General features: G+C 36.4%; 1 protein-coding gene across 3 annotated transcripts in view; it reads left to right on the top strand.

Annotated features, from left to right (window-relative positions):
* KCNH7 (potassium voltage-gated channel subfamily H member 7) overlaps nucleotides 1-12,543 on the top strand; it is a 516,764-nt gene that overhangs the window by 478,173 nt on the left and 26,048 nt on the right. For all 3 annotated transcript variants that reach the window (XM_090267694.1, XM_090267702.1, XM_090267686.1), the window contains 2 exons: nucleotides 486-691; nucleotides 4,098-4,197. In XM_090267694.1, the coding sequence (XP_090123820.1) occupies nucleotides 486-691; nucleotides 4,098-4,197 (306 nt within the window). The remainder of the gene's footprint in view (nucleotides 1-485; nucleotides 692-4,097; nucleotides 4,198-12,543) is intronic.

The raw sequence follows: 12,543 nt of genomic DNA, 5'->3' as shown, positions 1-12,543 counted from the left end.
GTATGTTCAAATTGTACCCCTAGCCCTCTAAGTGGTGAAAGTGTTGCACCATGACCCCATGCTCAGCATTTGCTGCAGAGACCATCCTGAGGTAGAAAGTACATGAATCTGACTCACCACAGCCTTTCTCTTATTTCTGATTGACAAAATTAGACCACACCTACTATAAGGCAAAAAGCTTTTTTAGCAGTGTGGGGCATAGCCGACTAAAGCCATGTTTGCTGCATTCTAGTTGGTTGGCCAAAAAAAAAAAAATCAAAACTAAAAACAATAGGGATTATATTGGGACCAGTGCACTGAGAGGCAAATTCCACTCAAAAATCAAACATGACTGAGGTATTCTGCTCCCTGACAGTCCGCTGGCCGTGGGTTTTACATTTGAAATCTGTAGTTCAGAGATTAGTCAGTGTTCTCATCTCCTCTTAGGAAAAACAAAACATTACATTCAGATTTCTTTAGTTCCTTTTCTTTTTCCTTGATTTAAGGAAAAAACGATATATTTGGAGAAATGGTTCATCTTTATGCCAAACCTGGAAAGTCTAATGCGGATGTAAGAGCTCTCACGTACTGCGACTTGCATAAGATCCAGAGAGAAGACCTGTTAGAGGTTTTGGATATGTATCCCGAGTTTTCTGATCACTTTCTCACAAACCTGGAGCTGACTTTCAACTTAAGGCATGAGAGTGCAAAGGTATATGTTACCTGTTCGCTAATTTCTTATACTTTTGACATTTTATTTTATTCTTGGATTGCCCAAACATCTCTGAAAGGTCAAGCAACATATTGTAACAAAACTTTACCAATTCTGAATATCTGGAAGAAAAAGCCAACTTAATATTGAAATTTGGAAACTAATTCAGTCTAATTTCTTTGAAATATATTACATAGCTTTAAGTAGAGCAATTAAGTTTGACCTTTTAAGAACTCCTAGGTGACATACTTGATTTTAAATAGCCTTGGTTTATATTGAGTATGCCAACTAGTTGTAAGAAATTAATGATTCTACACTACTGAAAATCCTCTAAACAAGTTTATCTTATACAGAGGTGAAAACATTCTCTCAACTATTCTTTACATATACATTGGTTAGCAATGTATTTTTAATAATAATAAAAGAATTAAACTTACTCCAGTTTAGATCTATATTCAATATAATTTCCAAATCTCAGGTAAAAATTAATCAGGCTTATACCTGAGTCAAAATTAGTGCTACAGAACAAATAGTATATGGTATAATAAAAATATTTTAAATAATCTTACATACAATTTAACATAGAATGAGTTTTGATAGTACAGCCCTTATGTTCCTCATTCTCCTCCACTATGAAAATATATCCTTATAATCTACCACTATGTTAAGAATACAAAATTTATGTTGCAGTCCACTATTTATTACTAGATTATTTCTTCATCCTCTTCCCCCCCCCCAAATTCTATAATCCTAACTCCAATTCTAAATACTTTTTAAATGTTAGGTTATCAATTGCTGGACTTTTGAAACTTGTCCATGTATTTTAATGCTCACCAAATACTCTCTGGAAAAACAGATGTTCAAGTCAATAGTTAGGTAAAATGTGGTAGATTTAATTCTTCCTAGAGTTACAGTCATTCCCAGGTACTGTGAGTGACTTAAAGATAAAAATAAACTTAAAAAAAATTACTGTAATTACAGTTTATATTCAGTATTATTTATATTAGTTTTTAGGTGTACAGTATAATGATTAAATAATTATACGATTTATAGAGTGATCCTTCCGCTAATTCTAGTACCCGCCTGACATCATATACAGTTATTGCAATATTACTGACTATAATTGCTATGCTGTACTTTACATCTCTGTGACTATTTCATATTTTTTAATCCCTTCACTATTTTCACTGGAGAACCCAACCCACCTCTTATTTATCAACTCTCAGTTTGTTCTCTATATCTATGAGTCTGTTTCTGTTTGTTCTGTTTATTTTGTTCTTCACATTCCATATATAAGTGAAACCATATGGATTTATCGTTCTCTGACTCACTTATTTCACTAGCATAATACTTTCTAAGTCTATCCATGTTATTGCAAATAGTAAGAATTTATTCTTTTTTATGGCTGAGTAATATTCCATTGTGTATACGTACCACCTCTTCTTTATCCATTTGTATGTTGATGGGCACTTGAGTTGCTTCCATATCTTGACTCTACAGTGAACATAGGGGTGCATATATCTTTTTGAACCAATGTTTTGGATTTCTTCAAATATATATCCTGAAGTATAATTGCTTGGTCATAAGATATTTCTATTTTTAGTTTTTTGAGGAACCTCCATACTGCTTTCCATGGTGGTTGCACCAATTTGCAATCTCACCAAAAGTGCATGAGGTTCCATTTTATTTACATCCTCATCAACATTGTTGTTTATTGATTTATTGATGATAGCCATCCTGAAAAATGTGAAGTAATGTCTTATTGTGGTTTTAATTTGCATTTCTCTGATAATTTGTGACATTGAGCATCTCTTCATATGTCTATTGGCCATCTGTAGGTCCTCTTTGAAGAAGTGTCTTTTCAGGTCCTCAGCTCATTTTTAACTGTATTGCTTGTTTATCTGAAGTTGAGTTGTATGAGTTTTTTATAAATATTGAATATTAACCCCTTATAGAATGTATCATTAACAAATATATCTTCCCATTCAGTATTTTGCCCTTTCATTTTGTTGTTGATTTCCTTTGTTGTGCAGAAATTTTTTAGTTTGACTTTTAAGGTCACTGAAGTACGTAAAGCACCACCTCAGCTCAGCTAATTATTTTCAAAACTCTGAAAAGTTAAAAAATATTTAGGTGGTAAGATGTTCAAATTATCAATAACATGTTTTTAATAATGGTTTTACTTCAGCACTTTAACAAATCCCAGTTTAATGTTACCAAATGCATTCTGATTTTGTCTTGAAAACAACAAACATCTACCACAGGTAACTTCTTTACATAAAAAGTTTAGGCAACAACCAAATAAAGAAAGCAAGAGCTTCCACTTGTTTTATATATTTGGGAGCTTCCCTTTTTATTTACAAAACTGGTCTTTTACAGAGTGAGAAAAAGGGGGTGAAGAAGGAGAAATTGGAAGAAAAATAAAGGGTTTAAAGCAAAAGGTCTATTGAGTTCAACATTATATTGTTATAAACTTCATTTTATTTTTTGTGTTTTTATTTAATGTACTGGGGTAACACTCGTTAATAAGATTATATAGGTTTCAGGTGTACAATTTTATAATAATACATCATCTGTATATTATGTTGTGTGTTCATCATCCCAAGTCAAGTCTCCTTCCATCATTATTTATTCCCCTTTTACCCTCTTCTACTTCCCCCACCTCCTGTTCCCTCTGATAATCACCATTTTGTTGTCTATATCTATGAGTTTGTTTTCGTTTTTGTTTGTTTGCTTACTTTACATTTTTATATCCAGCTTCCCAACACCCCTCCCCACTGACAGCAGTCAGTCTGTTCTCTGTATCTATGAGTCTGTTTCTGTTTTGTTTATTAGTATATTTTGTTCATTAGATTCCACATATAAGTGAAATCATATCGTACTTGTCTTTTTTCTGACTGGCTTATTTCACTTAGCATAAAAGGTAAGATTTCCTTTCTTTCTGCCACTGAGAAGTATTCCATTGTGTAAATGCACCACCTTCCAATCTTCACCAGGTAATTTAAACATCTTGGCTAATTATTATTAGTCCACATTTTTTCTCTGAAGTAATACATATTCTGCAAAGTTTTTAACTTTTTTATTTTATTTTAACTTTATCAAGTTACATAAAATACATTCCACTTGAAGGAACGTGTTGTCTCTAAATGTTGTCAACATCATTCTCAAATATTTCTGATGAATAACTTCTACAGCTATAATTTCCCATCAGATAGTGAAACTATTACAATTATTCTATCAATACATTTTATAATTTAGAGACAATCAGTAAGCAAAATATCTTAGCTGTTTGCCTGCAATCTAATAATTAAGTCTCAAGTTGTTGAAATCATAAAGAGTTTACTGATAATGCATTATGTGCATATTGAATAATCTTCCATTTTATCTTTATGTTTTATTAACAAAGGCGGACCTCCTACTACGATCACAGTCCATGAATGACTCTGAAGGAGACAACTGTAAACTCCGAAGAAGGAAATTGTCATTTGAGAGTGAAGGAGAGACAGGTAATTCATTCTATTTATAAAGTTGAAATGTAGAGTGTGTGGTTATTAGCTCTTCTTACGTAATTGCCCATTATACTTCTGATTTCAAAGGGAAACTTTGTTCAGGTTTTAGAAAGACAAATCCTTTGCTTCTTTCAGTAGCTAATGATATGGTTTCTGATTGACAGCTTTCACTGATGTCATTCAACAGAGCTCTCTGATATCTACAAGGACACCACAGATAGAGAAATAGAATAGATTGGTTTTGTTTTTAAAGAAGCTAATTAATAACAATGGGATAACTATGCCTCAGAGTTCCAAGCCAAGTGTTCTGGAGGGAAGACTCTCCTTGCAGGCCAAGGGCTCATTTCTCTTACATGCATGCATAACATGCATGAGGATGGTATTTGCTTGTTCTATTTATCCTCACATTCTCTGAGACACTTGCCGCTCCTTGTCCTTTCTAGGTTTTTCTGTCCTTTAAGATATTCTTTATGTTTTATGCAAATAGTATACAACAAATATCCATTTAACAGTTCACATTTTTTAAGAGCTACTCAATTTTTGAGAAACAGTTTGTGTAAAACAGGCCATGCCCTCTGTAGGAAGAGAGCTGATACATCCTCTACCATTTCAAATATAGATAGTAGGTCCTGTAACCAGATTAAGCACACCTCAGTGGGAACCCAAATGAAGGTACATCTAATTGTGCTTGGCCAGATGGCAGAAAGTTTTCCTTAAGAAGCATCCACACTTGCCCCATGCTGATCCAACAAACACTCTAGTCTTCACCTTATTTACCCTCTCAGCAAAATCACTGTAAACCAATTCTCTTATTATATATTCTGCTCTTGGCATCGCTGATACTGTATTCTTCTTATTTTCCTCCTACTCTCACTAATTCCCTGAATATGATTGCAGGATTATTATTTTCTAAACTAGTCCATTAGTTATTAGTTTCTTGAGGCATGGTCCTAGGACCTCTTGTTATTCTATATCATACTCTCATCCTGTGTGACCTTCTTTATGCCTACAGTTTTATTATATTCTTATATAGGAAATGTACATAATTACTTCTCTTTTTTAAAATTTATTTTTATTGTTTTTCTATTACAGTTGTCCCATTTTTCCCCCATTGCCTCCCCCCACCCAGCCCACCTCTTCTCCCACAGTCATTCCCCACCCTGTTGTCCAAGTCCATGGGTTATTTATACTAGTTCCTTTACTAAACTCTTCCCTTACTTACCCCCCTTCACCCCTTCCCTCCCTCTCCCCTGATAACTTTTACTCTGTTCCTTGTTCAGTTGTTCATTTGTTTGTATTGTTCATTAGTCTCCTATATCTGGTAACATCATATGGTATTTTTCTTTGATTACCTGGCTTATTTCACTAATATAATTCTCTCTAGTTCCATCCATGTTGTCGCAAATGTCAGGAGTTCCTTCTTTATTTCTGCTCTATAGTATTCCATTGTGTAAATGTACCATAGTTTTTTAATCCACTCATGTACAGATGGGCTCTTAGGCTGTTTCCAGCACTTGGCTATTATAAACAGTGCTGCTATGAACATATAGGTACATACGTTCTTTTGAATTGGAGTTTCAGGATTCTTCGGGTATAATCCTAGCAGTGGAGTTGCTGGTTAAAATGCAGTTCCACTTTTAGTTTTCTGAGGAAATTCCACACTGTTTTCCATAGTGGCTGCACCAGTCTGCATTCCCACCAATAGTGCACTAGGGTTCCTGTTTCTCCACATCCTCATCAACAGTTGTTTGTTGATTTGTTGACAATGGCCATTCTGACTGTTATAAAGTGGTATCTCAGTGTGGTTTTTATTTGCATCTTTCTGATGGCTAGTGATGCTGAGTATCCTTTCATATGCCTATGAACCCTCTGTATATCCTCCTAGGAGAAGTGTTTTTTCAGGTCCTTTGCCCATTTTTTAATTGGGCTGTCTGTCTTCTTGGTGTTGAGATATGTAAGTTCTTTATATATTTTGGAAATCAATCCCTTGTCTGAAGTATCATTAGCAAATACATTTTCCCATATGGTTGGTTCCCTTTTCATCTTGCTGATGTTTTCTTTTGCTGAGCAAAAAAACTCTTTAGTTTGATGTAGTCCCATTTGTTTATTTTTTCCTTTATTTCCCTTGCCTTAGGAGATATATCAGTGAAAATATTGCTATGTGGGATATCTGAAATTTTCCTGCCTATGTTTTCCTCTGAGAATTTTGTGGTGTCATGGCTTACATTTAAGTCTTTGATCCATTTTGAGTTTATTCTTGTGTGTGGTGTAAGTTGGTGGTCTAGTTTCATTTTTTGCATATCCCTGTCCAGTTCTCCCAGCACCATTTGTTGAAGAGGCTCTTCTCACTCCATTTTATGTTCTTTCCCCCTTTGTTGAATGTTAGTTGACCATATAGACAAGGGTTTATTTCTGGCCTCTCTATTCTGTTCCATTGATCTATATGTCTGTTCTTATGACAGTACCAGACTGTTTTGATTACAGTGACTTTGTAGTATAGTTTGATGTCAGGTATTGTGATTTCTTCTATTGTGTTCTTCTGTCTCAAGATTCCTTTTGCTATTCGGGGTCTTTTTTGGTTCCATATAAATTTTTGAAGTATTTGTTCTAGGTCTGTGAAATATGTCACTGGTATTTTAATGGGGATGACGCTGAATCTGTAAATTGCTTTGGGTAGTATGGACATTTTAATGATGTTGATTCTTCCCATTCATGAACATGGTATATTCTTCATTTATTTGTGTCTTCCTTAATTTCTTTCTTCAGTGTTACATAGTTTTCCGAGTACAGGTCTTTTATTTCTTTGGTTAAGGTTATTATTATGTACTTTATTTTTCTTATTCCTATAGTAAATGGGATTTTTTTCTATCTCTGATATTTTATTGCTGGCGTACAAAAATGCCTTCAATTTGGATGTGTTTTATTTCTTTTTCTTGTCTGATTGCTGTGGCTAGAACTTCCAGCACTATGTTGAATAAGAGTGAAGAGAGTGGACATCCTTGTCTTCTTCCTGATCTCAGGGGGAATGCTTTCAGTTTTTGTCCATTGAGTATGATGTTGGCTTCAGGTTTCTCATATATGGCCTTTAATATATTGATGTATGCTCCCTCTATTCCCACTTTGCTGAGTGTTTTCATCATAAATGGGTATTGTACTTTATCAAATACTTTTTCACCATCTATTGATATGATCATGTGGTTTTTGTTTTTCATTTTGCTTATGTGGTGTATTATGTTTATTGATTTGTGAATATTAAACCATCCTTGCATCCCTGGGATGGATCCCACTTAATTATGGTGTATGATCTTTTAATGTGTTGCTGGATCCTGTTTGCCAATAGTTTGTTGAAGAATTTAGCATCTATGTTCATCAGCGACATTGGCCAGTAGTTTTCTTTCTTTGTTGTGTCTTGACCTGGTTTTGGAATTAGAGTAATACTGGCTTCATAGAAAGAGTTTGTGAGGCTTCCCTGTTCTTGGATTTTTGGAATAGTTTCAGAAGGGTAGGAGTTAGTTCTTCCCTAAATGTTTTGTAAAATTCACCTGTGAAGCCACCCAGTCCAGGGTTTTTGTGTATCAGGAGTTTTTTGATAGCTGTTTCAATTTCAGTCTTTGTTATCAACTCTTCAGGCTTTCTACTTCTTGATACAGTTTTGGAAGATTATATGTTTCTAGAAATTTGTCCATTTCATCTAGGTTGTCAAGTTTCTTGCCATACAGTTGTTTGTAGTAATTTCTTACAATCCTTGGTATTTCTGTGATATTGGTTGTGACTCCTCCTCTTTCATTTCTGATTTTGTTCATTTGAGTCCTCTCTCTTTTTTTCTTGATGAGCCTGGCGAAAGGTTTTTAAATTTTGTTTATCTTTTCAAAAACCAGCTCTGGTTTCATTGATCTTTTGAATTGTTTATTTAGTCTCTATGTCATTTAATTCTACTCTGATCTTGATGATTTCCTTCCTCCTACTTGCTCTGGGCTTTATTTGTTGTTGTTCAGATTCTTGTAGCTGCAGGGTTAGATTTTTTATTTGATATTCTTCTCTCCTTTTCAGGTATGCCTGTATTGCTATGAAATTTCCTCTCAGGACTGCTTTTGCTGGGTCCCATAGGTTTTGGGCTATTGTGTGTTCATTGTCATTAATTTTCAAAACTTCTTGATTTTTTTCTTAATGTCTTTGTTAACCCATTCATTATTTAATATCATATTATTCATTCTCCATGAGTTTGAATGTCTTTGCGTTTTTTCTTTGAGGTTGATTTCTTGTTTCAAGGCATTGTGATCTGAGAAGATGCTTGATATAATTTCTATTTTCTTGAATTTGTTGAGGCTTGTTTTGTGTCCTACCATGTGGTCTATCTTTGAGAATGTTCCATGTACACTTACTTGAAAAGAATGTATATTTTGCTTCTTTGGGGTGAAAAGTTCTATATATATCAGTTAAGTCCATTTTATCTAGAACGTTGTTCAATGCCTCAATATCCTTGTTGTTTCTTTCTTTCAAGATCTGTCCATTGTTGATAATGCAGTGTTAAAGTCCCCTACTATGAGTGTGTTGCTGTTGATAGCCTTCTTGTAGTCTTCTAGTATTTTCCTTATATATTTGGGTGCTCCTATGTTGGGTGCATATGTGTTTACCAGGGTTATATCTTCTTGATGGATTGTTCCCTTAAGTATTATGAAATGTTCTTCTTTGTCTGTTTTTATGACCTTTGCTGTGAAATCTGTTTTGTCTGATATAAGTATTACTACCCCAGCTTTTTTTCATGTCCATTTGATTGGAATACTTTTTTCTATCCCTTCACTTTCAGTCTTTATAAATCTTTGTTTTGAGGTATGTCTCTTGTAGACAGTATATATGTGGGTCATGTTTTTGTACCCATTCCGCTACCCTTTGTCTTTTGATTGGAGCATTTAATCCATTTACATTTAACGTTATTTATTCATTTCCCTTTTTACCTGTGTTTCTCTCTCTGTCTCTCTCTTTTTCTTAAAGCATTCCCTTTAGCATGTCTTGCAATGCTGGTTTGGTGAAGATGTATTCTTTTACTCTTCCTTTGTCTGGGGAACTCCTTATTTCACCTTCCATTTTGAAAGAGAGCTTTGCTGGGTAGAGTAGTCTTGGTTAGGCCTGTGTTTTTCATTGCTTGAAATATTTTTTGTCACTCCCTTCTGACTTGTAGTGTTTCTGTTGGGAAATCGGTTGATAGCCTTATTGGAGCTCCCTTATATGTTATTTGCTGTTTTCCGCTTGCTGCCTTTAGGATTCTCTCTTTGTCCTTGAATGTTGTTATTTTAATTATGATGTGCCTTAGAGTGGGCCTTTTTGGATTCATCTTCATTGGGACCCTCTGTGCTTCCTGGACTTGCATGACTTTTTCTCTTACCAAGTTAGGAAAATTTTCTTTCATTACTTTTTCAATCAGGTTTTATATCCCATGCTCTTCTTCTTCTCCTTCTTGTATCCCTATGATATAGATATTGTTTTATTTTATGTTGTCATGCAGTTCTCTTAAACCCTCTTCGTTCTTTTTAAATCTTTTTCATTTTGTTGTATTGTCTGGGAATTTTTTTCTATGTTGTTCTGTAGCTCATTGATCTGATCCTCTGCTTCATTTAGCCTGCTTTTGATTGCTTCTACTGTGTTTTTCATTTCAGAAATTGTTTTCTTCATTTTTTCCTGGTTCTTATTGATAGTTTCTATGTCCTTTTTTATGTTGGTGTAGTTCTCGGTAAGTTCCTTGTAGCTTCCCTGGAGTTCATTGTAGTCTTCTCTGAGTTAGTCAATTTCATCAAGATTCCTTATGACCATTCTTTTGAATTCCATGTCTGATAGTTTGCTTACCTCTGTTTCATCTAACACTCTTTCTGGGGATTCCTTTTTTCCTTTCATTGGGAGGTTGTTTCTGTGTCTCCCCATTTTGGATACCTCTTCTTGTTTGTTTTTGTTTCTTAGATTTGTCTGCTCTGATTTTCCACCTTCATGGTATGAGATTCTGTATAGGACACCTGGGGAATTCAGTAGTGCAAACTCTTTGATCTCCTGAGCTTGATGCTCTTGGGATGCCTTTTATGCCATTTGTTTAAGCTGTCTGGTTATATTTCAGTTATTCTTTGATGGAAACTTCCCTCTAGCTAGGTGATTGAGAGTCACTCTGCCCACCATGTCTTGAGTTATTTTGTGGAGATGCTGTTAAAACATAAACACACAACCCAAGCAAGAAACCCACAACCTCCAAAATATCCCCTACCCACAATCACACTATCCACAGCAAATCAGTCAATGTTAATATAGATGTAAAGAGGTTAAGACTATTATACTAAAGGAAAAATAGAGAAGAGTTAGCTAACTAAAAGAAAGATGATTTTTGAGAGGGAAGATGGTAGAATGGTAATAGTAGCAAGTAGGGTCGAGGCTATGCAAGACAGTAAGTAATATAGTGCAAGAGGGAGGATAAACAAAACAGGCAAACAAAAAAATTAAAGAAGAAGAATAAGAGGGAGAGAAGGTAGGAAACAGATTAAAGAAAGAGCTTTTCCCCAGTACAATCTTTGGGCTCTGTCTTCTTTTTCTGGATCTGCCCCTGGTCAAAATTCCATGGGTTTCAAATCTTGTTTTCTGTCTGGCTCTCTGTAAGGAGATCTAGCTGGATTCTGGGGCTGCTATTCTTTCACTCATGGGCGTGCCACAGCTCTCTGCTGTGAGCCACACTGAGTTGGGTCCCCCACACTGGTCCTTTAGCAATCCTCAGGCTTGTCTAGCAGCACTACTCTGCTGACGAGCCAGTGCACATGCCCATAGTCCCTATCCAGCCTTGGGTCCTGTCTCCACTCCTCCTCCAAAAAAGTCTCTGTTTTCTCCAAGCTGCAGCACCAGCCCACAGCCCTGTCTGGCAGAGTCTTGGTGCACACATGCATGTACAGAGTTGCCTGCCTGGGGTCCCTACCAAGTCTGAGGTTCTGCCACAGAGCTTCTCCGTATGGACCCCTCTCCACGGCTCAATTCTGCATTTTTGTTTGGTGGAGCCTTGGTGTGTGCATGCATGTAGGCACAGTGTTGCCTGCCTAGGATCCCCACTAAGTCTGGGGTTTTGCTGCAGCTTTCCCATGTGGGCCCCTCTCTGAGGCTCAGTTCTGTGTTTTTGTTTGGTGGAGCCTTGATGCAAGTGCCCCCAGGTGCCGGGTTGCCAGCCCAGGAGGTCCCCACCAAGACTCAATTCACACAGTTTCTCACAGTCCATGCTGTTCTCTGTCTTCTCACACCTCTGGCTGTTTCAACCAAACTTCCGCTGACTCCCTCCAGGACTTTGCTGGTCAGGGCAGCTATGGCAGGGGGAAGTTTCCAAGCAGATCCCAGTTAATGAGCTGGTCAGCAGCTACCCCTTTCAGCTGCAGTGCGGCAGAGGCACCAGGCTGAGATGCCCAGTGACTCTGCTGGAAGAGTACAGGCCAAGTTTCTGCTCTCTTTCACACCACTCCCACACTCCCGTCCCTGTTCATGCTATCTGAAATCATCACTCACTCACTACCCCTCCATGTTTGTACTCCAACTCCTTCTGTGATGGGAGCAAGCAGACAACACTGCTTTTACTCCACTGCCATCTTTTCCCCCTCCTTCGTAATTACTTCTTGATCACAGATCATCTAAGCTTTGTCTCATATATCTAACTGTCTATTAAACCATCAATTTGAAATCTCAAAAGCAACTTAAAGACTTCCTAAACTGAATTTGTGATGTCTCCCTGGAAGCCTGTATCTCCATACGTTGCTAGGTTTCTAAAACGCATCATCTTCCAATCAATTGCACAAGCCAGATATCTATGTAGGCTCTACCCTCCTCTCAACCTCTGCATCAACTCAGGCAAAAGTTTTATTAATGTTACCTCCAATACATCTCCATTTAGTCATCAAACTAGGTCCTTTTTGGTTTACTTCTTTCCAACTTCATAGCTACAACTCTGAGCCAAAATATCATAATCTGTTACCTGGAATACTGAAATAGCATCACAACTCATCTTGGCTCTCTCTTCTCTATTCTCCAAGCTGGACAACTAGTAAATTTTTTGCTTAAGCCGGTTATGTTTATGTCACCCACATATTTAAAGTGCTTAAGGGCTTCCCGTGTCCTAAAATCTTAATAAGGTGGTCTACAGCTACCTCTTCAGTTTTATCTAATACCACCCTTTCTATTACTACTTAAACTGGCCTTCCACAATCAACTTCCCTCTTTTTCAGCATTTCAGTTGTATTCTGTTTATTTGCCTCATTATTTCATAGATCTTTTCTGCCTCTAGATCGTAAGCCCCATGAAGGTGGTAAACATTTAGTCACTTTTCAGTGCTTGCCA

This window comes from Furipterus horrens, unplaced genomic scaffold (genome assembly GCF_987537825.1).
Source record: "Furipterus horrens unplaced genomic scaffold, mFurHor1.1.pri manual_scaffold_1, whole genome shotgun sequence".
In the NCBI taxonomy this organism is placed as follows: domain Eukaryota; kingdom Metazoa; phylum Chordata; class Mammalia; order Chiroptera; family Furipteridae; genus Furipterus; species Furipterus horrens.
Note: the sequence above shows the minus strand (reverse complement) of the source record. Positions and strands in the feature narration are given on the sequence as shown.